Here is a 26,544-nt window from a genome sequence, read left to right as displayed (position 1 = left end):
GCCCAAGAGAGGGGAGGTACGAGCAGTTGCTTGGTAACAAAATGACCCATTTGGTTTTCACCACTGTCTGGGGAGTGGCTGGAGTAACACTCATCGACTAAGGTATCCTGCAACCAAGAAGACCTGGTCCAACAACGCCTTATCCCACCCCGGATAGATGAGGTAAGATTGTATAGAGGAAAAAGAAGAAAATCCATGCCAGTTCAATGATCCCCTCGCTGTCCGACACTTGCTATCCCTTTCCAATCCACTTTAGTGATCAATCATTTTTACCCCCACTGATGTCAAAACAGAGACGAAACACATGTGTGGGTGTAGAATACTCTTGTTGTCTTTTGTGGAGTCTTTTGCTAATGTCGGGCCTGATCCGTCAATCCCACTTTGCCCGCGAATAGAAAGGGTCTCGTTGTAGATGTGGAGGTTGCGATGGTGGTGGTATCAAGTCTCGCCCTTTTATTCCGTTCCCCATCATTCCGCTTGTCTATGTACATAAATACAGATGATGTCTGTCATGAGAGAAAACAAAAGGCTGAAGGATACGGGCCATGCCTGTGGAACCTCCAGCCTTCCGGCGTTGAAGTTGATTATTAAGTAATATCGTGGACAGAATGAAATCGTATCGTCATGACCTCTCTCACCTATTCCGCAACTCGCCATCGCCGGAATCGGTGGAATGAGACTCGCTAGCAAGTCGCTGTGGTCAGGCAAGCACGGGAACAGTCGGGCTGGCTCCCCCTTGGCCGCTCTCCTCGGCGTCGTTTTGTTCTCCACCTGAGCCCTCTTTCACACTGCCTTGGTCGGCAGTTGGGGATGCCGGCGGCTCAGGGGTGAAGAATAAAGTCTCCCTGGTCTTGTTCATCGTCGCGCTCTTGAACTCGGAGTCCTCACCGTCGGCGTTTTCTTCCCGGTCACTATGCTCTTCCACTTCCTTCAGCTCTTCGACATGCTCCGGTAGCAAAGGACTGCGCCGGCCATCGGAGAAGCTAAGGGCTGGATCACTTTCGCCGTCCGAAGGGACAGTGAGATTTCCGCCAGATGAGGATGCCTTGGCTGCCTGCGCTGAGCTATATTTCCTGTGCAGATCTCTGAAGCTCCTGGCTGTGGCTGTACTGGCGCTGGCTGCCGAGGACCGATGCTTGCTGGCGCTCTTTGGGCCGGAAAGCAGGAAAACACGGAAGTCGCCATCGCCACTCCCGCTGCCGCTGCCGCTGCCAGCAGCAACATCCATTGCCTCAGCACTGTCGCTGTGAGCAACACTGCCTTCCGCGTGCGACGTCTTGCGTGCGCGAAGACGCTCGTCAGGCGACAAACTACTCTGGAGCTCAGACCCAAAGGTGATGACCGAGGCTTTCTTTCCATGCACGACAAATGAGCCGGATCCACGTGTGAGCATCTCGGACTCATTATCGTCCATGGAACCGCTCGTAGCAGGCTCCTTTCCTTTGCGGCTCCGGGCATGAGATAAGTGTCCCGCGCCCTCTCTGAGAGTGCGTTGCAGGCTCCGACGAATCTTGTTCTTATCAGCTTTGTCCATCGAGCTGCTGTGCGAAGTGTGCTCCTGCCGGTCTGGGGTGGCGTCTGGATCGATGACCCTCGACTCGATAGGCTCAGGGCTTCGGGTGACGTCGGCGCCGAGCAGCCCTGCCTGTTCAAGGAGTTCGCGCTCACGCGCATCTGGTTCATGATGATCCCCGCCATCGGCAGGGGCAGCAGCGTCCTCGGTCGTGGAGCTCGTGGCAATGGCCGTTCGAGGTGGCGTAGACGGTACAGAGGGGTGAGATGAGACCGCGCTCGACACAGAAGCTTTCCTCCTGCTGGCTCGATCAAAGTTCAGAGCGGGAAGTTCCCAAGAGTTTTGGTGCTTGTGGAATGAAGACCCGGCTGCGCTTCTTGGTGGTGTCTGGAAAGCCTCGCCCTGCCCTGATTCAGTGTCCGACCCTACGCCTTCTGCTTGACTGCGTTGCGCGTCGGTCGGCTTGGGAGTCAGGGGACTAGGCATCACTGTGCCGCTGCTTGTCTTCGAAATCTCACGGCCTAGAGCGGGCTTCTCCGGGCTGATGGCTTCTGACATCGGTCCCGGTGGAAGCCCTAGCATTTGCCGCTCTTCCTCAAGATCCATGAGGAGGATGTCGCGGTGGCACTTGAGCTTACAAATCTCGACCCTTGTCCATTTGAGCTGCGCTGCCATACGCCCGGCTGCCATGAGCATTTGGTCTCGTGTCTTCGGCTGAACAGGAGCCAGTAGCTGGAGATGGCGTGCATTCCTCAACGCCTGCTCAAGTTTCTTCTCCTCGTGTTGAAGTTTCTCGTTGGCTTCAGCGACCTTGTGGAAAATGATCTCACGACGTGCGAACAGAATGTCTTGTGCCATCTGTTGGTCGACCTTCGAGCGCGCAATCGTCACTTCTCCAGTCGGAGTTTGCACCGCCTCGGTATCCAGCCTTCTGAATGCTCTTCGGCCTTGGCCATCGTAGTTGCTTCCCAGAACACCTCTCATGCGTACTCCATTTGTCTTGAATGCGGCAGCATAATTCAACTTTGCCAACCAGTCGTTCATTTCTTCCTCATTGTCGGCCAGCAAAACCTCTTCGAGTCCTCCTTGTCTCACATACACAAATGCATGCTTATGCTTCTTGTATGTTGCGTCCAACAACGACACGGCGCCGTCAGTCGACATCAGAGCGTCTGGCTTGAAAGTCTCGAGCGGTGGCTTGAATATAATCGGCATTGCATCGTGGCCTTGTTTGACGTGCGACTCATACTGGTGCATGAGGTTTTTGACCCAAGCGGTGTTGCGGAAAAAGTACAGCTGCGCGCCGGTGAGAATGGCACCCCACTCTTGCCAGGGTGACCTCGTCTTCTTCTTCTTCACATCCTTGCGCCACAGGAGGCCTACTTTTGTGACCTTTATGTCAACAACACCCGGTTGGGCCTCCTGGGGATTTGTTGCGGTCTTCTCTGTCATGAAGGCATCAGGACGGGACCTTGCAGATACGATCTGCAGGATACCGGTCCTGAAGAAAGTCCTCTGCAGTTCCTTTAGATTTAAGCTCTGAGCCGTCCCGAGGTAACTGAAATGATCATCCAGGTGCATCACGTCCTTCAGATTTGGTCGCAGAATGTCGAGTCTGTTATCCAAAATGATGGTGTAGGGATCAATGGGCTCCTTGGCGGCTCGTTTGCTTGCGGCATCTGGCGCGTTAGCGTTGGGCAATATGGACTTCTTCTTGGAAACCTTGTGAGTGGTCACTCGGTCTCCATTTATGTCCAAATCGTCCTCCACGTGGATGAAGGGTGTATAGGTGATGTTGTCGTAAAAGACCTCGAGGACTTCGTCAAAAATTCCTTCCCCTTTGGTGTTCTTGATATAGTCGGGTTTCTGCATTTTGTGCTTGTTGTTCTTGTTGAAAACATCGGTATGTAGGATCAAAATCGAAAAGGCTATGAAATACGCCTGGTCCGGGTTCGCGTAAATCCCGGGGTTGCATTCATGATAGCGGTTCGCGAAAGCTTGCAGGAAACGATCAATGTGCTGTGTCTCCTTAGGCAGCTCCGCGGACATCAACAGCTTCCTTATAGCCATGTCCATGGGGTCACCAAAAAAGCCAAACCTTCGCATGTAGCTCCGAAGCACAGCGAGAGAGAAGGCGTCCGAGCTCTTGGAAATCGCTGCAGCTATGACACTACGACTTGCAACCTCCTCGAGCCTTTCGAGATATCTTCCTGGGTTCTCATCTTCCCGACGTTCCGGCAAGACGACTGATTCCCGCTGTATATTGAGTGAGTTATCCTTGGACGTGTTGGAGCCTGGGGTGGCTGGTGTGCCCGTCCCTTGGCGGAGGGACTCGGGATTATTCCGTAATCTACTAATTCCCAGCAGGTCGCCGAAGCTTTTGCGACCAGTGGAGGTAGATGCTCGAGGAAACGATGGTGCCAGGCGCTCGTCTACGGACTCGCGTCCGAGAGAACTCATTGTCGACGATCTCCCCCGCAAGTTGACATTTGATCTTGTTGGAGAAGAGGCGCCACTATTCGTGGACCTTGGCCGGAAGAGAGCTGTCGCGGGTGAAGCATGCGACTTCTGGAACAAAGCCCTCGCAGGCGACGGTCCTGGGGGCGTGGTGACGCCGTTCCCGCCGTTGGAGCTCCGAGCGACAGGAGTCTGTTGGGGTCCAAATCCAGAAGCCGCGGACGAAGTACTCGCGCGCACTGGAGTCGAGGGAGCCAAAGATGGGTTTGAGGATACATTGTGCTCATGGCTGCGGTTTTTCTGGAGATGCGCTATAGGAAATAGAGGCTCAGGCTGTTTTGGTTTTCGCCGTGGCAGCCGGAAGAAATTAGTCGTGTTTGATGTATTTTGCGTATTCGGGGCAGTGTTTCCGCGCAGGCGGTCTGAGCTATCTTCGGACCTTGAGGACTCAGATAACCTGGTCCCAGGGAGCGGAAGCGGAGGATGCTGGCCAGAGCCATTGGTTGACGGTGCGTTCGACGATTTTGGTCGCTTTGGTTCCTCTATGCTTATAGAGGTTTTGCCGTTGGAAGTTGCGCCCGGTAGAAAGGACTTCCGCCTGTCTTTCTTGCTGAGTCCCTGAGTTGAAGGTCGTTGCTGCGTTTGCTGCGGTTGTTGCTGTTGTTGCTGCTGTTGTTGCAGCAGCTGCTGCTGCTGGTCGAACCGCATCTCCTCTCCAGAACGCCGAAGACGACCAAACATGCGAGATGGCTTCCTGGGAACGGTACCGAACTCGACGGTTGGGGCGGTTGTTATGATCTCTGGTGGTGCTGTGATGTTTCTGTTAGCCAGAGTCTGTGGGCTCAGGTAAAGACAATGGGGGATGGGATGCAACATACGCCGTGGCACAGGAGGCGCGGACTCGTCAACATGGCCCTGCTTCTTGGCCCTGGCCGACAGTTGAGAGTCGGAGGCATTGCGAAACCTCAACATGGAAAAGCGACGATGTTTTGGGGTCTCGTCTTGAATCGGCGGCGAATCGGGGCGCTCAATAGGGTCTCGAACAGGGACAGACAGGGCGTTCTCGGCGGCAGAAGTCGAGGGACTGTCGTGAGGGGGTGTGACAGGAGGAGCAGGTATGGCGGGAGTCGAGCCATTCGCAGGAGCGGCGTCAGCGTCAGCTGAGGTGTTCGAGTCGAAGCGCAACAATTGTAGTTGAGGGAGGTCGATGTTTGAGGTAGTGGACCTCAACGGGGGTTCTTTGGGGTCCTGAGCCTGATCTGGATCCAGAGCTGAGCGGCGCAACTCAGACTCGCTGGCCGGAGTTCCACGCTTGTTGCGAAGAAAGGGCATAGTGAGAGTTGGCGAGGATCAGCATAGCTTCAGTCTGGAGTAAGTATCGACGGCAGGGCTCTATGCGGTTCTATCAGCCATTACCGGGGGGCAATGGTAGCTGGATCGAAGACTGGAGCGTCAGAGGTTCGAATTGGACGGGGTTTGGTCGGTTCGGCCCAGAGAGGCAGTGCCAGTGACAGCCAGGGCGGTGGTGGCGGAGGATGAAAACGAGCTCGCAGGATTGAGATGGAGCAATGTGGTGTCGAGAAAAAGCCCTACGTAGTTGGACGGCAGGCTGGCTGGGACGACTGACGAGAAGATTACGCCAGAGCTCTCCCCTGTGGCTGCGTCGAGACAGGTCAGGCCCAGCTTTAGGTCCACGTTCAGGTCTAGGTGTCGAGCCAAGGAGGGCCGCTGCTTCTCGTCCAAGGTGGGAGTGTGATTGAGGTTGGGAGGTTGGGAGGTCGGGATGTCGGGAGGCCGAAGGCTGGAGGCTGGAGGGGTGTCTGCTGCGGTCAACTCTATGCGCCCGAAGATGCAATGCAGGTAGGTGAGGAGGTTGCTAGTCGAGTCGGCTCCTGAAAGCAAGGACTCCCGTGAATGCTTTGGGATCGATCAATGCTGGAGTGGCCGGCGTGCCGTGACAGCCTTTCCTCTCTCTCTCTGTCTGTCTGTCTCCCTGCAGCGGAGGCAAGACATGGAAGACAGCCCTGGATTGGCAGGACAGGGAATAGGGGATGGGTGCTGTACAGCCTACCTGCCAACCTGCCTACCCGCTACCACTCACTGCCCAAGGTGGTAAGGCATGTGCCTGGGTGCCACAGTTACGGGAAGCGGGTCGGCTTGTGCCAATTCCCTTCTCTCCACTTTCGAGCCACCTTGAGATGACCGGCATGGCATTCAATCCCCACAGTCTTCTTTTCCTTCCTGTTCAGCTGCAACCATTTGGGCTGCTCCAGCACCGACGTAACATTGGAAATTTCCCCTTGCGATCACGATGCCCCAGATACGCATGCACTAAGGCTACGCACCACGCGCGGGACGCTCGATGCACACACATACTCATTCACACACGAGCACCAACACAACCACCAGCACTAGCGACGCCTCCTATCGCCAGGTCGACATAGACACAGCTTGAGTGGTTTCGACGAACAATGAACTAGGGCAGGGAGACGACAGGGACCGAGATGAGGCCTCGGTGATCAAGCTGTTTGGTCTGCTGCTGCTGTTGCTTGCGCCGGATTGCTCTGGACTGCACTGGAGGGGGGGACTGGACTATCCTGCCCCAAGGTGCCAGTCCGCCTCAGCCTCAGACACGACTTGGGACGAGTTTGATATCTCAACCTTCACTTCGAGCCCGAGGCACACGTGTGCAGCATGACAAGCTCAGAGTCAAATCTCTTGAACCTGGGTTGATGGAAGCTAATCGCTTAATTCCGCGCCCTATCACTACATCTACACCACCCTCATTGAGGTTGTCCAGCCCCATTTACGGCACCAACGGGCATTGAAGGTTTGTGCTAGATGTATGTCTGACGCATGCAAATCCCATTTTCCGTATTCTGGCTGTACTATATAGTGCCAGTGTTGGACAGACACGCGCTCTCTTCTGCCTCTCAAGGAGGCCCCCTTCTTTGAGCTGCCACGTCTCTTATTGAGCGGAGTGGCGCGGTACCTAGGTAGAGCCTTTCTTTGGGCGTGGCTATGCTTTCAAGTCCGAGATTCAATTGAGGTGAGAGCTAAGCCGTAGCGACAGGGACGGAGACGGGAGAGGCAGCCTCACCCGTGGACCGACAGACGCCAAGCGCCCAAAGTAGATCTAGCTGCCTAAGTACGCACGGCTTAGCGTAGGTAGGACATGAACAATGCCGGGCGAAAAGCAGCTTACCATGCACCAAGCAACCACATCGTGACCGCCATCATAACCTCAGTGTTGTGTAAACAGACCCTCGCCAGCTGGATTAGCTGTTGTCCTCGGATGCTGGGCCGTTCTGCACGGTGGTAGCCGCTTCGAGCCGCGACGCAATCGGTCGCCACTGATACGCATGAGGACCCGCGCCTTACTGTACCTTTGATCTATCCCAACGTGCGTGCACCGGTCGCAGCACACCCGCCCTCCGCGTGCTGCATCACCACCTCGTCTGGCGCATGTCTCGCATGACCCTCCAGCGATAAGATGCAACTACCGTCCGCCATCTTTCTCCCCCTCCTCCTTGCCTCTTCAATTCCCGGCAGCGCCGCCGCGGCACACGGCCATCACAATCACCCCCACCCTGACCGATCCGTCTTCCCCTGGTTGACATGGCTTCGAGATAGCGCCGTGCAGATGGTCTTCGGCCGGCCCGCCTCCAAAGACTTCGAGCAAAAAATACCAAACCTGGGCCGGAAATATCAGGATGAGATAATTCTCCGCTTCAACATCTCCACGGCCGAGGAAGAGGCGGCGTTGGCAGAGGCGACCGAGCGCCTGTTCCTGGATATATGGTCGTGGGACGGCACAGTGGATTTGAGGGTGCAGAAGAACTATGTCAAGTCACTACTGGGGCTGCTGCCGCCGTCCCTGGGAAACTCGTACTGGGTCATGGTCGACGACCTGCCATCGGCCGTGTACGCCTCCTACCCTTCTCCACAAACGCCCAAGGAGCAGTCCCAATTCGAGCGCAAGGTGAGCGTGGACCTGATGAGACCTCGGGCCCCAAGCAATGGCGACGAGGGCTTGTATTTCTTCCGCAACTACCAACCTCACAAGGTCGTCGTGCGATGGATGCGTCTGATCGAGGCAATGTTTCCCTCCTTTGTGCGGTTCACTACCATTGGGCAGACATACGAAGGTCGCGAAATCCCGGCGCTGGTGGTTGGTCCTGGCCTCAGCGACCAAGGGCAGCCTCGCAAGACACTGGTCATTATGGGAGGCTCCCACGCTCGTGAATGGATCTCCACAACGACGGTCAACTATCTTGCCTGGGCTCTCATCACTAGCTACGGCAAGGACCCGCTAGTCACCAAGTTCCTGAATAAGTTCGATGTTGTCTTCATCCCTGAGCTCAACCCGGACGGAATTGAGTACACGTGGAGCGCCGACAGACTGTGGAGGAAGTCCCGCCAACACACGAGCCTGCAATTCTGCCGCGGGCTGGACCTTGACCATGCATTTGGATACCAGTGGGACGGGTCCGGGGTGCACCAGAACGACCCCTGTTCAGAGAGTGTATGTTCTCTACATCTCGCAACCCTATCTCTTCTGCTAGTCGTTGGATCCTGTTTCAGGAGACACAGGATTTCACGCCTCTATGACAGTTTCCGCCCGGTTTGCTGACAGCTGATTGAATAGTACGGCGGTGATGAACCATGGGAATCAGTTGAAGTCTCAGCTCTGCGCGACTGGGCGAGGATTCAAGTCGAAGCCAACAATGTCGACTTCGTCGGCCTGGTGGATCTGCATTCTTACTCCCAGCAAATCTTGTTCCCCTATGCTTATACCTGCGGCGTCGAGCCGCCCAATATAGAGAAGATGGAGGAGCTCGCTTTGGGGCTGGCGAAGTCCATCAGGTTGTTCTCTGGCGAGAGCTACTCCGTCAAACCGGCCTGCAGGGGCGCTGTCACGGACTCGAATACGGAAAAAGCCCTCAGGATCGAGCCTACCGGGGGCTCCGCCATTGACTGGTTCTACCACGAACTGGGAGCTCATTATAGTTACCAGATTAAGCTACGGGATACTGGCAGCTATGGCTTCCTGCTGCCGAGTGACCAAATCATTCCAACGGGGGTACGTTCCGCACCAGCGTTAAAAAAGATATCCCTCCCTTTGCATCTTCCTCTTCACCGCCACTATGCTGCTCTGACTCTGGCCTGTCCCTCTCGACGTCTGCTGCTCTGCTTCAGTAAATCATTCATTGCTTAAGTGCATATTGCTGACAACGCTGCACAGGAGGAGATACTGCAATCAATTAAGTACCTTGGAGATTTCCTACTCGGCAACGATGGCATCGAGAACTTGCAGGCCCGTCCCGAAGAAGCTGCCGAGCCCGACGAGGAGTTGCTTGCTATCTCAGAAGAGTACGACGACATTATGGAGCTGAAGAAGCGGCGCCGGAAGAGGTAGGAAGCTAAGCGCTCATATTTGAAGTCTATTTCTCTGCTTGATGTTGTCCTTGTGTTTGGTACTGGCGTTTTCGTGGCTTATCGATAGGATGGCGGAAAGGGCCTCAAGGCAATGGTTCAGTATTGGCCGCATGTGCGTTATGAATGAATGTTAAAAGCATGATACTTGGGTAGGCTTAGCGAAATAGCAATGTTCACTGCTTTAAGAGAGTCTTGAGGGCGAACCGCATCAAATGTGCAGGCGGCTTTTCTCATAGCCAAACCCGAGCCCAACCGGTCAGCATTCGGGCCGTCAACAGTCGGCTGGCGATTTAATTCTGAAAACTCGTGTTTCACATCTTCCGTTTGACTTGCGGTGGTAAGATGTTTGAGGAGTCTCGCACTCAAGGCATCTCACTCGACACACCCTGGTCTCAATGTCTTCTGCGACTGCACCTAATAGCAAGGAGGATTTAGAGACCCGAGAGGTTGGCCAACTGCTCAAGAGTATGTAGAAAGTGATCGGAAGAGCAACACCTACCCAGGTATATATTACTTGACAGGGGGTTGACCTACAGCAGGTCAATCCGCAGGAGATTATCCACAGGAAGTTATCCCGCAAGAGGCACAGGGAGGAGTGCTAATCAGGTTATACTCGAACATTTGGGCGCCCTGTGGGCTGTATCATATGCACACGTGTCCCGAAGAAGGCAACTATTGTAGTCAAACACAAGTTGCAATTTATCTATTAGTGTACAATTGTGACACAAGTAGTCTTCCGCATGGCATCCAGTTCACGATATCCAGTGCTTGAAGCCCACTCTAGTTGCCGCGTACCATCTGCACGGAGGTGTAGCACGCAGTGAGCGCCAGGCTCAGGCCGAACAAGTAGTGACCAATGGAGCCCCTGCGACCACTGATTAGTATTGTAACTCCATAACAGTATGAGAATTCACGATAAATGTAAAGCGAGAAGGGGAAAAGAGGCTTGTGGTCTTGGTACTTACGCCATCCGGCCCTTGGGACCACTTCCAGTGTCTAATGGCAAATAAAGTCAGCGAACTGCCGGAGAAGGGTGATATGAGGGTAGACGATTCCGCCTTGAAGACGTATCCTGATGTTTACGGTCACCTACAGCCAATAGTGTACACAATCCGGGAGGTCAGCCAGCCGGCTCCCATCACGGCGGCCTGGAGAGGGTACCGGGTACCCGAGATGAGCAGCGTGGCCATGAAGGGAGTCAGGTTCTCCGTGAAGTTGGCATGAGCACGCTGGGCTGATGTGCGATACTGTCAGTCTCCGGACTTCTCTCCACGTAGGCACACGGAGGGCAGGACTAACCGCAATTAAGCTGGAATGCAGCGGGGTTCTGCTTCGCCTGCTCGTCTGTGGCGTATGTGTTCGGGTAGCCGATGCCCTTTACATGAAAAGCACTGTCAGTGAGGTTCCGCCTGGCTGATGAGTGTTCACGGTGCCGACTGGAACTGCACAGTGGCACAGGCGACGCGCAGTGAAGCGAGTGCTGGTGTGGGCGAGCCGAGGGTACGTACGCTGGCCTTCCTGGCCTTGACGGTCTGAGTTCCATGCCATATGTTGACAAAGACAGTCGACGCTGCGGCGAGGAGGACGTATCTTCACACCCAGTCAGTATTCACGAACTGTGATCCACCATCTCGTCATCCGATGCGAGTGATAGGAGCAGCTCACCCAAAGTCGTTAGAGATCTCGAGCACAACCATTTTGGCAGACGTTCACTTGGATCAACTTGACGGCTTTTGCTGGGATGAAAATGGGTTTATGCTTGGACGGTTATCGATTTTCAATTCTCTCGCTGGGAAAAGTAGAATCTACCCTAAGAACGTGTCCCGCCGCTGCTGGGCGGACCCGGGGAGCGGCTCTGGCTGACATAACGCTTGAAACTCCTCCACGGACCATTAGTCCTGACGTTAAAGCCGTCTCGGCCGTGTGTTTCGTCCGGTTGTTACTTGGAAGAAGCCAGGTTGCCCTCACGATAGCGGCTGGTTCAGTTGCATTCTCGCTGGAAAGTCCCCGACGGACAAAGCTCGACCAAACAGATTTGTCCGAATTGTGGTACCTGCACCTCTTGCTGATGTGATCTAGCGACTCAAATGACCGAATGCCGACGGAGTTTAGCAGGGGTAACGAAACGGGGTTTAACGTTAGGGACCCTTTTCGTAACTCGAGGCTTCACACTGAAATCATTCCAGCTTGCTGGCTCCTTTGGTCAATTTGGATGCATCGTGAAAAGGTTCATGTTCAGGAGGAAAGAAGGCGAGCGACACTAGCTATTATTTATTTATGGCCCTACAGTAAGCTTATTGGTGCTCCGGGGTTCCGGATCACCAACAGGGTGTTCGCTGGAAGGCACGTCAACGGCGCCAGGAAAGGCGTAACTTGATAAGAAATGATTTCATTGGTGAGTTCGAGCCATGATGCGAGGTTGTTGATGCTGTTAGTTGAGTAATCAGCGCTTCCTCCTAACAACACGGCCGCTCAATGAGAACTTCGATCTCATCCAGTGCAACGCTCCGCAGGGCTTCTGTACACCAGTCCCAGTCCCTCGAACACCCTCTTCTCCGCCTCCTCCATCGTTGCTGCCCGTCCCTTGCCGCCATTTTCTAGATCAACCCAGTCAAACGGATAGGTGCGGGACCTGATGCCGCTGCTGTCAAATTTGAGGTTCATCTCATGCTTGCAATACCGCCGCAAGTCTCGTTGAAAGGTTGTTTCTGATGTCCACCCCAAGACGGCGCATCCGCAGGTCTTCCAGGGGCTGATGAGAATGTCCACTCTGCGATGCGGATTTGGGTTCGAGGACTCTGCCGCAGAAGGGTCAAACCGAGGATCTTGCCAGACGACAAGAGCCTTGTCGAGCGTGTCAAAACCTGTGCCCCCGGATGAAGATGGCTTGAAACTCGTGGGCCTCTGGCCGCGCTCACTGTTGTGAGAACTCAGGGTGAGGGTGTGCGCTGATGAAGTTTTAGAGCCTCGAATCAACCGTTGAGAGATGAAATAGGTTCTTACTGATAAACTTGTCATTTTCGAGACTGACTACCAATTTGTCAATGAAGTCAAGTGTCGCCTTTTCATCTGGGTGGCTCAACATGATGTCCACGTCACCGCCCATCGACTTTCCTCTGCGGTAGCCTCCAACTATGGTCATTTGAAAACCTTCTTGAATTCTGTTCGCGTGCTGAAGAACCGTCTCCGCAATGGACGCGGTCTCCGTGCGAGGTATTTTCATCAGAAATTCGTCGTAATACTTCACACCTATTTGCTGTGACCGAGTGATTGTCTTCCATCCGTAGTCGACAATGTCATCGAGGTCCCGCCAGCCTCTCCGGTAGAATTCCTCGGCCGTCACGGCTGAGACACCAAATATGTTAGTAAAGATCCTAATAGCTGCCATCTTCTGATCCGAGGCTGCCTTTTGAATCTCGGTCAGCTCGCCCGAATTTTCAAATTCTGCGAACAAGAAGGCGATTTTGTCACTACAGCCTGGCAGCCTTTGCACCTCTGAATGGACATTGTCAGCAACTTGCACGTTAGCAGCAGCCAGATTGATGAAGCAGTTACCTATAGGACTCTGGAGTCGATACGGGTATGCTGATAGTGAGGCAATCGCAGTAGAATATGCTCTCACGCCAACCTGATCGCCCGTTATGGACCTGAGCTCTCTGACCTCCTTCAACTTCTCGATGAATGCTTCATTTGGCGGATGAACCACAGTTGATCGTTGGCATGCGTAGGTCGTATGTAGGTAATTGGGTACAGGGGGCAAGTTAGCAACGGTCTTTTCCTCCGTTGTCGACTGGGCCAGAAGAGGCGGAGCCTTGCGATGGTGCTGTTGCCCACCCTTGAACCGTCGAACTGGGGAGGTCTGAGAGGCCATCGCGACCTGCTGGTCTCGTTGCGGCAGATCTTGTGACGTACGCGACCCGACAATCTCGTGTGGCTCTGTCGCTCGAGTTGCTGGTGTTTTAAGAGCCGTGTACACCAAGTAGTCTCTGTAGTCGAGCAAGCTGCCTTTCGACAACGAGTCTTGGATCCAGGCCAACCGGACGACTTTCCTTGAACTATCCGGCCAGGCGCTTGCCTTGCCCGGAGTATCCTCGTCCTGGGTTTTTTCATTTTCGGAGTCTTCAAATGAGCTGCTGCGCAAGGCATAATCCTCGGTATTGGAAATCTTTCGCCTCTTTGCCCTGGGAGTTGAATGTGGCTCGGCCACCAAAGGTGGCGCCTCTTCTGCCGGCAGCTTCAATTTCCGCAGCTCAAACTGGGCGCGTAGTTTCTGGGAGACTAACAACTTGCACGTCAATTTTCCGTGAGTAGAGCGAGGTTCGGCTCTGCTCAGTGCCCTGAGAATAGCACGACTGAATGGCTTGAATTGAAGACAAGTGATCTCACATGTGGAGAAGAGACCGAGCCGGGACGACAGAGGTGACATACTCTTTCCAACGATGAAATCCGCTTCACTAGCGACTTGAGTGACTCGAGCGATGCTTGATATCTTTTCACCCCACTGGCGCAGCTCATCAGAAGCCAAGCGAGTCGATAGAAGGTATATCACTGGGGATCGGAGATCCATCGCGTGCAGTGCCGACTCAACTTCTCAATTGTGGTTGAGAAACGGAGGATTCAATGATGTGGGGAGGATGAGCAACCAGAGCCCGTAGGGAAGCGGCTGCCATCTGAGTGGCAGATGATACAAAGCTCAGATGGCACGGCGGGAAAGTCGTGATGGCTGCTAGGAGCAAGCAAGACTTATCTACAACTTGTGGGAAACCCCAAGGGACGGCAGGAGATGTCCCTACAGGGCCCACGGAAGGTTACTCCAAAGAGGTTTTAAGTCACAAGACATTGTCCTGCAAGTGATTATTTCAGAAGAAGTTATCTCACAAGAGGTTATCCCCTAAGGGGTCATATTAAAGGAATGGATACTGTATACTGGTCAAGCCGTACCCGCACACTCAAACGTATGGGATCCCTGTGAACTGTACCATTTCATGTTCGCAGTGATGACGACAGGGTGAGCTCCAGAATCTCAGGCTACGGCCAGGAGCAGCTGCACAATGGAAAGGACAATGAATTTTGGGCCAGAATTCCACATCCAAGTCAAGCCTGAATGGAACATGCTACGTTGTGTTTGAGTCCGTAGGTTTGGTCTCTGATATTATAGCATACTGCATTTATTGTGGTATCACAAGTGAAATAATATTTTGGTCGGGGTCGGTAAACGAGGAGGAAGGGTACTGTACCAGTTTATACTTGGTGAGTCGGGATTTCAGCTGCAGCCTTACTGCGCTAAGTAACAGGGGCTGATGCCTGTTGCCTGCTTGTGGGTCGATGCTTTCAATATTCCATTGTCAACCTTGCCAGCCACGACGTCCATGCAGTTTTCCTTACTCACCTCACGTCGCTCACCTTTCCTATCAACCAACCTGGGGAGGCTTAATTTTCAGCATTCGATGATTTAGCATCTCTTCAGCGCGATCGCGACACACCAGTTGAGCCGGACATTCTACGCGCCAACACCAACATCATCATGCAACCTTTCTGATCCAAGAGCCCGACGTAGTAGCATCTGGCTGCTACTTCAAGCCTCCAGAGGTCGTTCCACTCTTTCCGGCCTCCTTTAGGTCACCACTCGAAGGAAGCCGACACTCACCGCAGTCCCCGAGAATCTCACTCGCCCAACCACGCCTCGATACCGACCTCGCTTCCTCCCCAGACTCACGTCCGACCCAACGGGTCGCTTTGCGCAATGGATTTGGCAAAGCAGCTCGTGCGCTCCTGCGTGCGCGCTTTCTACCAACAGCCCAGCTTCGACGTCCGTCATGTCCTCGTTATTGACGCCTTGGTCATTCACTCAGCGTAGGTCGCGTGCCAGGTTGAGGTAACGCGCGACGTCGAAACTTGCTAAACCACTGCTCCCAGGCTGCGCGACGATGATCTTGCATACCTTCTCAGCATGACGGCGATGAAGGACCTACACAAGCTCTGCGCGAAGCTCAGGGATGACCGCTTCCTGGCGATGTACGTTTGGCGCTGCACAGAGGCTCAGTCTGACTTGGTGCCTTCATGACTGACCTGGCATGTTTTGTATAGACACGTACGGTCAGAGCTCAAGGAAGGATCCGTACGCCCTGTCAACCGTACCTACTACTACATCGATTACCGTCAAACGATCGACTTTATAAAGTGGAGGGTTTACAGGCTGGGCAAGGATATGCAGGTACCGACCGTACCGGCGAACGAGCGCAAGGAGTATGTTTGTCCCAGATGCAAAGCAGACTACACCCAGCTGGAGGTCCTCGACAACGTGGGCGCCCAGGGTTTCCTCTGCCAGAGATGCAACCACGTTCTCAACCACGAAGCGGAGAGGACCTCGGCTGGACACGAGAAGGTGACCCGGCTCAACAACCAACTGAAGTTTATCACCGACTTGTTGCTTCGCATAGACAGCGTCATCATTCCGGACAATAATTTCGAATTCGCCATACAGAGTGGCTTGCCGGTCGTCAGAGATGCCCAACATCAGGTCGCAAAGAGTACCGTCGTTGAACAAGCCAGGCCTACCAGTGTGAAGGGCCTAGCGGACACGGGTCCCAAGAAGATCGATATCAATATCTCAAACTCGGAAGGCCCGACAGAGGAGGAGAAGGAGGCAGAACGTTTGCGCAAGGAGAAGCTTGCTAAACAGAACGAGTTACCAGAGTGGATGTCGAGCAGTACGGTCAATGGAGCCGCGTTCTCTGCCACAGGAGCCGGAGGTACTACGGTGACAAATTCCGACACAGGCAAAGAGACCCTGAAACGGCCGCAAGCCATAGACGAGACGGAGGCCCAGAAGCTAAGCAGCTATATGGAGAACCTGAAGAGGGAGCAGGCGGCCCTCGCGGCGAAGAAGGACGAGTCCTCTGATGAGGAGGACGAGGAGGGAGACTTTGAGGATGTTGTTGCGACGCCACCAGTGAACTCCTCGTCTATCCCCACGGGCACAGCAATAAAACCTGCACCTTCGCCACTTCGACAATCCAGTGTGCCAGTCAAGAATGAGCCCGGAGTGACCATCAAGCGCGAGGGTGACACCAACGGTTCAGGAATAAAACGTGAGAGCCCTGGTTCAGACGATAGGCCCGCCAAGAAAGTCAAGGTCGAGGAGCCCGCAGAAGACGATGGAGATGATGATGAAGAGGACATGGAGTTTGAGGATGTATAAATCTTGACGAGTTCCGGCGCCCATGGACGCGTCAAATCCACAGACAGGCAGGATGGGATGCCTGTGGCGAATGACTGGCATAGGGGTGTCGCAAGAAAACAGAAAAATGTTCGTTGTTTGCTCACTCGTTGGGAATGGGAAGTCCGTGAAGGCGGCTGAATAGAACGCCATGGACATAGGGTGCTACCGCTCTACAGTACGGAAGGGAAATGGCCCATCACTCAGGTCAACTTTCAAATAAAATTATTCCGGCCTGGGGTAGTCAATGGTTCACGAGAGCATCTTAGGACGAAATGATAGTCTGCAGCTCAAAAATGACACAAAATGACACTGCCATTAGCGCAGAAGATTCTTGATGATTGTGACATCCGGGCCAAAGAGTGTTCGTCAAGACGTTGCAGATCGACAACTTGAAAATGCTGGCTGTAAAGCACGTAGCCGAATCAAAGTAGTCTAACAGTCGAGAGCTTGAAAAGAAAGGGATCCCTGCCAAGACTTCAATGTGGTCCAAGCTCAGTCATAATTCTGCGCGAAATCTTATCAGATCTCACTCGTTGCCCTGATTAGGAACTGTACTCAACCTCGTTTCTCTTGGCCAAGGATCACGGAGAATGTTACTCGGACTTGGCGCACGGCCCGTCCTGCGAGGACTGCGCCAGACGAGCCTGCGCCCTCTTGTGGCACAGCATCCCTACAGCACCTCGGGTGCCATCACCACCGTGCCTCTGGTGTACGACCTCCACGAGCCAGCCAAGCCCGTCTCGGACAACCCGGACCGGACGTCTCCTATTTTATTTTTGCATGGGCTATTTGGGTCCAAGAAGAACAACCGCAGCATAAGCAAGTGAGTACCGGCTCGTAGAATGGCTGTGGAGGACCTAGAAGGCTGAGTAATGTGTAATCAATGTAGAGCACTTGCGCGAGATCTCGGTCGCTCTATATACGCTCTCGTAAGTAGACCGACCAGCTTTATGACATGCCGACAGTCCTCAAGCTGTCAAAAATCACTCCTGTCTTCTGAGAGACTAATATTTTGCGAAGGATCTTCGTAACCATGGCGACTCACCTCACGCCCCTCGTCATGACTATACAGCCATGGCAGAGGATGTCGGAGCCTTCATTGAAGAGCATAATATCGTAGAGCCAACCATCATAGGCCACTCGATGTAAGCCTGTACACCCATTGCGCTGTGTTCAGCTTCTGACAGCTGCTGACTGTCGCGAAAGGGGCGCCAAAACAGCGATGACGCTGGCCTTGCGCTCGCCGGGTATGGTCAAGGACATTGTCTCGGTGGATAACGCACCCGTGGACGCCATCTTGTCCACTGACTTTGCCAAATACGTCCGGGGCATGAAGAAGATCGAGGATGCGGGCGTGACTACGCAGAAGGCAGCTGATGCGATCATGGCGGAGTTCGAAGAGGTTTGTCTCGTCTCCTAACTCTCTGAGAGAAGGGCAAGTCGTGGTTGACGTATTTCTAATGGGAAACAATAGTCCTTGCCCATCCGCCAGTTCCTCCTGGGCAATCTTTACACCCCAGAAGGGCAAAAGACCAAGAAGTTCCGCGTCCCTATCGACATCCTCGGCAAGGCCCTCGCGCACATGGGTGACTTCCCCTACAAGGACCCCAGCAAGGTCCGGTTCGAGAAGCCGGCACTGTTCGTCCGCGGAACCAAGAGCAAGTATGTCCCCGACGAGGTGCTGCCGGCGATAGGCGAGTTCTTCCCGCGCTTCGAGGTTGCGGATGTCGACGCGGGTCACTGGTTGATTTCGGAGAATCCGGAGGCATTTAGACAAGGTGAGTCCCAGATTCGCACACCAGCTTTTGAATTCTTCCCTCTCGTGTGATGAACTGATACTGATATGCTGGATAGCCACTGTACGATTCCTTACTCCGGAGGAATAGAAGGTTCCCATACACATAGAGGTTTCTCCTAGAGTATAAGCAGCATAGAAACAGCCCTCGCGGGCCTGCTGTTTGTATGTGCATTGTTACTAGTAGTCGGTCTGATAATATAATGAGTTGTCTCAACCTTAAAGCATCGAAGTAAAGATGAGCTGCAAGCATCCGACGGCGCCTTTCCGATTCCACCATTTGTCTATCTGTACGCTTCAATATGCAATTCATGAGCTCAATGTCACGCAATCTGTCTAAGCGTCGTCCAGTCATCAAGTCAATCCATGTCCCAGGGTCCGTCAACTGCAACGTTGACAAATCCATACCCAAAACCACTATTAGCATGAACACGACGAGGCCGCGGCATCCTCGCCCACCGTAACCGTCCCCTTGTTCCCACTATCCGCCGCTCTCATCACGTCCGGCTGGCTCACGACGGTGTCTACGATCTCGACGAAGGGTTTCCTCACGTTCTCCCTCGTCTTCGCACTGACCTCGCAGAACTTCGCGCCGTGGGCCTCGGCCAGCGCCTGGCCCTCCGCCGTGGACACGGACCGGGGCTTGTCAATTTTGGCCCCGACCAGGTACAGCGCCACGCCGGGGACGGTGTTCATCTCAACCTCGTCGAACCACCTCTCCATGGAGGAAAATGACGTCCTGGACGAGACGTCGTAGACGAGGATGACGCCATGCGCACCGCGGTAGTAGGAGGTTGAGAGCGTGCGGAAGCGCTCTTGGCCGGCCTTGGGGATTTAAGTCAGTATTGTGCATTTCCGGGAGGCCGCCGTCCTGAGCAGGCCATGCGAGGAGGGGCGTGATGCGGACGCTGAGATGTGATCAAGGCGGACTCACGGTATCAAAGAGCGTCAAGCGGTATGCCTTCCCCCTGACGGAGAGTTTCTTTATCTAAGAACACGAGATATGTCAGAACTTGCCGCGAAAGAGCGGGTGCACTGATCGTGAGGTGATGAGTGACGACGGCTCAGAGGAGTGGCGATGACATACTTTGAAATCTATCCCGATAGTTGCGGTTGCTGATTCAGGCTCAAAGACATCCTCGCAATATCTCATCAACACTAGAGACACAAGTCAGAACACATCTCAAAAACATTCTCGGATGTGAGAAAAGGGGCATGCTCGTGGCCAGAGCGGCGGAGCGGTCCAGGGGGCAACTTACACGCTGATTTCCCAGCGCTGGAGGGCCCGATGAGGAGGATCTTGAGTGTTGGTAGGGAGTCGTCGGAAGCCATGGTTACGAAGCCAAAAACTAATATTCAAATGAAGACAGGAGCATGCATGTAGGGTTGCGGAAGGACTCAGGTGGCCATATTTCTTTAGGAGCACAGGCGAAAAGGTATGTATGCATGTAACCAGGGGAGACGAGGTGCAGGTGGGCGGGTTGGACAAAGATTCAGTGAGGTCAGAGCCAGTCGAAAGCTTGTTTGCCCCTCTAGGGACGAACCCATGACCACCACCAAAACGGCCCGGGATATCAGCACCACCTGGGCTTAGCAGACCATTCTCGATCCACCAACTACCTCGCATCGAAAGCAGTTCTTCTGGATTTGATTGTCGTGCTGCTTTTACTGGTCGATAATGAGGCAAACGGTCACCATGCTCACCACCGACGCCCGTATCACAGTATGCACACGAGCCTACAGGTGCGATCACACGGGAGTGCAAAATATAATTCGAGCGCATCTGAAAAGACAGGCAAGTAATGCGAATTGCCTCTGTATTCGGCTCATCACGGGCCAACTTCTACGTCCACACAACCCTCCGATGCTTTGCGTACCCGACCTCGAAGTACGCCATCCTCGCCTCGTCGTCCTAGACGACGCTTCAGGGCTGAGCCGAAAATGACAGGGCGGACATCTCACAGGTTTGTAGTGGCGCTCGTTGTCCTTGTTTTGGTGATCGATTTCCCTTTTTTGATTCATTCCGGCCTGGACTCGTGAAGGCACAGATATTCCATGACTACTCTGTACCGGTCGCCACGCCAAATGTAACGAATAAGCAAGACCCACGCCCCTGAGAGGTATTGCCTGAAGAAACCGTGTCCATGCCGCGCTCCAAGTCAATTTTGCTGTTGCCTCAACTTTACACCTCCTCGAGAACGCGCTCCTTGAACTCCCGCTCAACCTTCTGGCCCTGCTCATCCGTGGTTGACTCGCCGTGAAGGGCCATCAGGGTACCGAGGTCGAACTTGGGCTGCTTGAGCAGCTTAACCTTGCGGATGTGGACCTGTGATACAGTCAGTCTCGCGTTGCCTAACACGTACTCCCCTACACTCAACCGTGCTGGTGCCCACGTACGTTTTGGAGAGGGTAGATGCCCTGGGTAGCCTTCTCGATCTCACGGCCGATGACCTCGGGGATGAGCTTGTTGGTCAGCTGCTGCAGGGTGCAGCTGCCGGCCTCACGGGTGATGATCTCGGTCATCTTTCGTCGGATGGCACGGATCTGGGAAGAAGCAGCGTAGGTGGTCTTCTTGATCTGGTTGGGTCGGCGCTTGGTGAAAGCAATGGCGAACAGGCGGAGGAGGTAGTCGTCGGTGGTCTTGACCGTGACGTTGGCCTCGATCAGGGATTGCCACTTGCGGACGAGCGACCGGAGCTTGTCGGATGTGAAGTCGAGACCGTGGAAGTTGGTCAGGCAGTTCTTGCCCTGAACCTCGTCGATTCGGAGCTTGATCTTGCGGAAGGCGTGGTCCTCATCCTTCTGCAGGTCGGCCAGGGACACCTCAACGATACGGCCCTTCAGGGAGTCGTTGGCGTTCTTGAGACCGGTGGTCCGGTTGACAAGAGTCTTGCCGACACTGTAGCAGTTGCTGTCAGATCCCAGTCTTCACTTCGCGGGGTTGTCGCGATTCGCATTTCGCATTGCTTACTCTCGGACGTTGAAAGGCGCAGGAGCCTATTCGCAAAGACATGTTAGTCGATTATCCATTTGCCGTCGCAATTTGTGGGTTTTGGTTCGTACCTTGATGCCGTACCAGTCCTTGCGGGAGAAGGGGTCGACGGTCTTCTTCTTGAGACCCTTCTTGCCCTTGGACAATCTCTTGTTCCTGTCAAAAATAAATCCATCAGCGGACTGTTCGTTTTCGCTCCCACGGTATTCGGATTGGACACTCGTGCGTCGTCGCTGGGATCGGAAGAGTCGACGTACTTGCCAACAGCCATCTTTGCGAGGTTCGATTCTCAAAGACGGGCAATGGTTCGTTAGGTGGGTGGAATTGGGAGATCGCGAGATTCGGAATTCTGGGCGGAGACAGGCGTCAAATCGACAAAGCGAATTTTCTGAAAGAGCTGCCCAGGTGGTGCGGGAGGCCTGGTCCGAGCGCTCGGAACAAGGAGCGACCTATTTTCCGGAGCGATTGAGTTAGCGCCCCGGGGAGCTCATGGACTTCATTAGCGAGATACCACCCCGATATAGAAATGCTTTGTCAGCAAATGCATCCAAACATGATATGCTTTTAGCCCATCCCGTTCCTGAATATCCTTGACGGCTCTTCAAGAGCAAGCCCCCCGGACTGGAATTGGCTTTGATGCCGATCTCCATTGGACACATGCATCTCCCCCGGGACGCCTACTCGACCCAACTGCCCGAAAGCTTGCCCTGAGTCGCGGGCGAGCTAAGAACAGCAATGAAGGAATGCCCAACTGTTCCAGGCCCATGAGCTGGGCTGCGTGGCAGCCTGAACAAGTGGTCTTACAGGAAGCCAACAGGACGCCAACAGAACGATTGGACCCAGATTTTTGAGTGCTGCCGAAGCGGTGTCTACTGGAAACACTTGGAAACAGACAGCCGCGTCCAGCGGCAGGCACAGCAATTTCGGAACACAACTGTCTTGAGCATTGGAAGTCTTGGTAGCCCGTAAGACGACGACAACACTCACCAACCTAACTGTTCACTAGTGAGATCGGCACCGGGAGCAATACACGTCAAGTCACTCGGGAACCGAACGTGGTCAGTCGGTTGAGGGTTTGCCGATCAAGCCCATGCAATCACAACACTGGCTTCGGTGAAGTTCTACGTGAGCTCCATCCAAACCTAAATCCATCACTGACATCGCAACGGCGCAATCCGCCCCGTCACCCCGTCTCGGCAGCAGGATTGATAATGCCGCATCCGCATGTTCCAAGTCCATTCCTGCCGCGGCACTTCATCTATCTCTCACGCTCACCTACCCTGCCAGCCGGCCTCACCTGGGGTGCTGGGGAGCTGAGGGTCAAATTGAAGAGCTATGGGCAATGACCTCACCTAGCTGAGCGGAATTGGGCTCACCGCCTTAACATCGGCCATCCCTGTTTGTCAACCTCCCGCTCCCACCTTACGGGGTAACATGCTTTCTGTCACTTTATCTCGCTTCAAGTAGGAAGCTTGCCATGCGACGGGTGCCCCACAGAAGGTTCGGTCTGTTCCGCGGTTGGACCGGATCTGTCAGGCACGAGGTCAGGAGGGAGCAGCTAGGGGGCCCAGACCGAAGTAACGGTCTCCCGGAGGCACGGCCAGAGCGGCCAAGCTGCATGGAGATGCCGATGCTAGCACGGGATCACGATTCCTCTTCTGTGGGTTGTTGTTTTTGCACAGTACTTGATTGATGGTTCAATGATCGTGATTGATTGTGGGGCTATGCAGTTGGGTATCGTGGAATGTGGTGCCTTCGCATACTGTATGCTCCCAGTGTATGCGGGCCCTCCTTTTTTCTCTCTATGTCTCCCCGTCTCTCCCCTGGACTCCTCCGTCCTTTCCGGCCAACAAGCGGGCCAGTTCTGGACGCCTGCATTTCCTAGCCTTCATCCATGCAGGTCTAGGCTCAAAGGAGAGCGTCTGGAAAGCTGTCATATCCTGTTCTGAACGCCTTGTACGCCATCGCTGAAGGAAGTTGACCAGCCCTATGACCTCATCCTGAGCCCATGTCCTCTCCCCTGCCATGATCATCCCCCTGGCCTACCGATTGTCCGGGGCCGAATCTCCCCTCTCCCCAGCAGGACGTGGCTGGCCTGAAATCCCAGCGAGCAGAGGCATCTTGCTCAGCTGCTTCGTCGACACCCCAGCGCGGCTTGAAAATCCACGCATAGGGGATGGGAAATGGGGGAGGGGGGTGGTGAATGCAATGCCGTCTTCAATCGGACGGGCATGCTGAAATCCAAATTCCTCGTAGTTGCCATTGCCGTTCCATCCAAGAACTCCAAGACGGTGGCAGCGCTTCATTGACTCAGGGGGATTGCATCTGAGGCTCCCGCTCCTCCTCTGGGTGGTCGGGCTGCCAGGTGTCGAAGCTCGGGAAACTGAAATAGCGACCAGAGTCCGCTGTGAAACCCCCACGTCAGCACAAATGGCGCGAAACATCAGGAACACTTTGGTGGATGATGACATACCTAGGTGGGGGCGGAATCCGTCCAGGTCGACATGGTCGTTCGCAATCCTGGCCGGGCTATCGTACATGGTCGGGCTCTGCGAGAGAGGCGAGGACGAGTTTGGTGGTGAGGTAGAGATGGCGACCTGGTTCAGCAGGTCGGTTGCCCGCCGGCTTGTGCCTGGGGTTGCCAGGGCGTTGCGGCTGGCGGTCGACGGCGTGATCGAAGGCTCGGTTGCGCTTGAGCGTAGAAGTCGTGGACGCCGGCTGACGCTTGACCTGGACGAGTCCCTCCTCTGAGAAGTGCCCCGTCGAGACTCTGTTGGTGATGCCATGTCGTCGTCTGAATCTGACACGTAGTGAAAGAGACTGGGAATGTAAATGACGAGGTTGTTGATGTTGTCGAGCATTGAGCTTGAGTATGACGACTTGCGTAATCGAAAGGGCTGCGAGTTGCAGGTAGGAGAGTGTGTAATATTGGAGGGAGGTGTTGGGTGAGATGAGTGTAAGTGTTTGGTGGTGTTGGTGGGAGACGGGGGTAGGGAGGTTATTTCAAGTCTTGTATGCAAGCAGAGGTCGAGCAGGATATAGAACGAGAGCAAGACTATTGGGAGGTAGTAATGAAACGGTCATCACAAACCGAAGGTGAGAGCGAGTGGGTGTGTATTGGGCGTGCGTGTGTGGGCAATATGTATTATGCCTGGTTCGTATGCATGGAGCCCGGCACGCCGTGTACTACTGCTCAGAGAACCTAGAACCTAGACCCATACACTCTCCCTCCCTTTGTCTTTGTCATTGCCGTTGCCCGCCAGCCCACTTGGGCTGAAATGCTGGCCGCGGCACAAGCCAAAGTCCACAGAAGAGCGTAGCACGGTACGTACAGTGGTGAATAAATAGAAGCAGGCCTGCGTACTGTGGTGTGATACTGTACGGAGCGAGTACTGTGCGTCGCGTGCAGTACGTACCCCAGACAGGTCCGCAACGCCCACCTGGCTGTGCATTCCGACCCGTCAACCCCATCGTGGCAGCGTGGGACCAGCACGGTCTCGATGCGGTCTTTCCCACCTGAGCCCCCCTCTCCCTTCTCTGACGCAGGGGTACATGCATACCACACACAGTGAGGGGAAGGGAGAGAGAAAAAAAAACAAGACAAAGGGAAGTAAGCAATGGAGCTTCTCACTAGTCAAGACCAGTTACGGAATGGAGTGATGGGAGAAGCAGCGAGAATGACAGAAGGAAAAAAAAAACACGCGCACGCACACATCGCGGCTTTTCTCGGTCTGTTGTGAGGTTTGTGCTGCGAAGCTTGAGCTTTGCCACCTGTCGTGTACCACCACACACTGTCCTCGTCTTGGAGCGTAAGCGTCTCCTCACCTCCCCAAGGTTGGGTAATAGCTTCCACAGGCGTCGAGCCGTTACGAGGCGTGCGGGCCGCTGGTGGTGGTGCCGCGGATGGTGGTGGTGGCCAAGTGGTTAGGAAATGCTGGAGGGCCTGGAAGGGAGGGGGGAGGAGAGAGTTCTGGGCTCGGCCTTAGTTCCAGGCACCATGGCAGCATGAGCGGCATGGTGGGTGCAAGGATGGATTGGCGGGCAGGCGGGCAGGCGGGCATGGGTAATGGGTCGGGCACTGATACATGGTGTTGCTGGTAGTAGTCCATTAAGCACATAGTCTACATAGTACACACAGCACACAGCACAACAACACACCACATCACAGGCTCCAGCACAGCACCTCCGTGGTCAGTGGTCAACGGCTCCTGCCAACCGGCTGCTGGCTACCACCCCCTTGGTTCGCTGGCTCCCTGGTATAGTGCCAGGTTGCATGCACTGCACGGTTCTCGAACTGTCGCATTGGATGACAGCGCCTGGGGTCACCCAGGCTTGCCAAACAGCCTTGTCTGCCCCATGCTTTGTTGTGTTGCTCCGGTGCCAGTGGTTGCTTGGTGCTTGCCTGTGGCCGCGACCTCTTTCGGTGGTGGCCAGTGGCCCGGCCAACAGGTCTGGACTCTGCAAGATGCGGTCGTCACACCTGGCACAGGATGGGGAAACAGGCCTGACAGGCTCCTGACAGGCTCCTGACAGGATGGCACAGGATGGGCAGAGGGAGCCAAGCTGCCAGGCTACAAACCGCAACACCTCACTCGTCCGCCGCGACCACCGGCAAAGGCCCAGACCCCACTGCTCCTCGTCGTTGCCGGGTGTCTTGCCTGCAGCAACCAGCGTACTGCCCTGCACACGCGTCCTCTGCCTGGCCTGCTGGACAGTTGCTCCGGTTGGAGGAAATCAGTGAGCGACCCAGAGCCTACAAGGAGAGCGAACAAACAGCACGAGACAAGCCCGTGATTGTCAGGCTTCACTCATGACGGATGGATGATGGATTATCCCGCGCTTCTTCGAACACCACGAACGAAACCCGAGCCCGTCGTCGGTCTGCCGCCTGCCTCAGTCTCTCTTTAACTCCATGCCGAGTTCGACCGAGAACCACACACACCCACCCACACGCGCTTGTCTCCAGTTGACTTCACTGGCCCGGCCTAAAGCCCCATCCACCGGCCTCCTCGAATCGAAAACCTCCTGTCAGCTCAGTCCTGCAGCCGGTCAACGCCGCATAGTCATCAAACGCGACCACTCCACATGCACAAAATGCCGCCCAGGACCAATCGAGGTTATTCGGG

At 54.6% G+C, this 26,544-nt stretch overlaps 10 protein-coding genes across 10 annotated transcripts; 3 read left to right on the top strand and 7 right to left on the bottom strand.

The window, feature by feature from the left end:
• Nucleotides 1-700: 700 nt before the first annotated feature.
• J7T55_001863 (protein transport protein sec73) lies at nucleotides 701-5,302 on the bottom strand (the record flags this gene model as incomplete). The annotated part of the gene is made up of 2 exons (XM_053142770.1): nucleotides 701-4,779; nucleotides 4,849-5,302. The coding sequence occupies 2 exons, from the start codon at nucleotides 5,300-5,302 to the stop codon at nucleotides 701-703; spliced, it is 4,533 nt and encodes a 1,510-aa protein (XP_052994316.1).
• Nucleotides 5,303-5,422: 120 nt separating this feature from the next.
• Nucleotides 5,423-6,091, bottom strand: J7T55_001862 (uncharacterized protein; the record flags this gene model as incomplete). The annotated part of the gene is made up of 2 exons (XM_053142769.1): nucleotides 5,423-5,846; nucleotides 6,072-6,091. The coding sequence occupies 2 exons, from the start codon at nucleotides 6,089-6,091 to the stop codon at nucleotides 5,423-5,425; spliced, it is 444 nt and encodes a 147-aa protein (XP_052994315.1).
• A 1,372-nt stretch (nucleotides 6,092-7,463) lies between these two features.
• J7T55_001861 (zinc carboxypeptidase) lies at nucleotides 7,464-9,389 on the top strand (the record flags this gene model as incomplete). The annotated part of the gene is made up of 3 exons (XM_053142767.1): nucleotides 7,464-8,495; nucleotides 8,619-9,053; nucleotides 9,216-9,389. The coding sequence occupies 3 exons, from the start codon at nucleotides 7,464-7,466 to the stop codon at nucleotides 9,387-9,389; spliced, it is 1,641 nt and encodes a 546-aa protein (XP_052994314.1).
• An 800-nt stretch (nucleotides 9,390-10,189) lies between these two features.
• J7T55_001860 (microsomal glutathione s-transferase) lies at nucleotides 10,190-11,106 on the bottom strand (the record flags this gene model as incomplete). The annotated part of the gene is made up of 6 exons (XM_053142766.1): nucleotides 10,190-10,274; nucleotides 10,375-10,405; nucleotides 10,503-10,643; nucleotides 10,709-10,784; nucleotides 10,918-10,999; nucleotides 11,075-11,106. 6 exons carry the CDS (start codon nucleotides 11,104-11,106, stop codon nucleotides 10,190-10,192), a joined length of 447 nt encoding a protein of 148 aa, XP_052994313.1.
• A 793-nt stretch (nucleotides 11,107-11,899) lies between these two features.
• Nucleotides 11,900-13,976, bottom strand: J7T55_001859 (high-affinity nickel transporter; the record flags this gene model as incomplete). The annotated part of the gene is made up of 4 exons (XM_053142765.1): nucleotides 11,900-12,357; nucleotides 12,413-12,904; nucleotides 12,965-13,687; nucleotides 13,838-13,976. The coding sequence occupies 4 exons, from the start codon at nucleotides 13,974-13,976 to the stop codon at nucleotides 11,900-11,902; spliced, it is 1,812 nt and encodes a 603-aa protein (XP_052994312.1).
• A 1,176-nt stretch (nucleotides 13,977-15,152) lies between these two features.
• J7T55_001858 (transcription initiation factor iie subunit alpha) lies at nucleotides 15,153-16,610 on the top strand (the record flags this gene model as incomplete). Its single annotated transcript, XM_053142764.1, has 3 exons — nucleotides 15,153-15,262; nucleotides 15,326-15,424; nucleotides 15,497-16,610. 3 exons carry the CDS (start codon nucleotides 15,153-15,155, stop codon nucleotides 16,608-16,610), a joined length of 1,323 nt encoding a protein of 440 aa, XP_052994311.1.
• A 611-nt stretch (nucleotides 16,611-17,221) lies between these two features.
• J7T55_001857 (uncharacterized protein) lies at nucleotides 17,222-18,517 on the top strand (the record flags this gene model as incomplete). The annotated part of the gene is made up of 6 exons (XM_053142763.1): nucleotides 17,222-17,454; nucleotides 17,521-17,560; nucleotides 17,652-17,776; nucleotides 17,838-18,033; nucleotides 18,106-18,409; nucleotides 18,486-18,517. The coding sequence occupies 6 exons, from the start codon at nucleotides 17,222-17,224 to the stop codon at nucleotides 18,515-18,517; spliced, it is 930 nt and encodes a 309-aa protein (XP_052994310.1).
• Nucleotides 18,518-18,846: 329 nt separating this feature from the next.
• Nucleotides 18,847-19,758, bottom strand: J7T55_001856 (rab protein; the record flags this gene model as incomplete). The annotated part of the gene is made up of 4 exons (XM_053142762.1): nucleotides 18,847-19,251; nucleotides 19,361-19,414; nucleotides 19,514-19,584; nucleotides 19,686-19,758. The coding sequence occupies 4 exons, from the start codon at nucleotides 19,756-19,758 to the stop codon at nucleotides 18,847-18,849; spliced, it is 603 nt and encodes a 200-aa protein (XP_052994309.1).
• An 850-nt stretch (nucleotides 19,759-20,608) lies between these two features.
• On the bottom strand, nucleotides 20,609-21,689 carry J7T55_001855 (40s ribosomal protein s3ae; the record flags this gene model as incomplete). Its single annotated transcript, XM_053142761.1, has 5 exons — nucleotides 20,609-20,752; nucleotides 20,824-21,325; nucleotides 21,398-21,423; nucleotides 21,490-21,574; nucleotides 21,676-21,689. The coding sequence occupies 5 exons, from the start codon at nucleotides 21,687-21,689 to the stop codon at nucleotides 20,609-20,611; spliced, it is 771 nt and encodes a 256-aa protein (XP_052994308.1).
• A 2,039-nt stretch (nucleotides 21,690-23,728) lies between these two features.
• J7T55_001854 (uncharacterized protein) lies at nucleotides 23,729-24,279 on the bottom strand (the record flags this gene model as incomplete). The annotated part of the gene is made up of 2 exons (XM_053142760.1): nucleotides 23,729-23,823; nucleotides 23,892-24,279. The coding sequence occupies 2 exons, from the start codon at nucleotides 24,277-24,279 to the stop codon at nucleotides 23,729-23,731; spliced, it is 483 nt and encodes a 160-aa protein (XP_052994307.1).
• Between the last annotated feature and the right edge of the window lie 2,265 nt (nucleotides 24,280-26,544).

This window comes from Diaporthe amygdali (genome assembly GCF_026229845.1).
Source record: "Diaporthe amygdali strain CAA958 chromosome Unknown NODE_12_length_1037015_cov_66_201586, whole genome shotgun sequence".
NCBI lineage: Eukaryota > Fungi > Ascomycota > Sordariomycetes > Diaporthales > Diaporthaceae > Diaporthe > Diaporthe amygdali.
The sequence above is the reverse complement of the archived record's forward strand: the minus strand, read 5'-3'. Positions and strand labels throughout refer to the sequence as shown.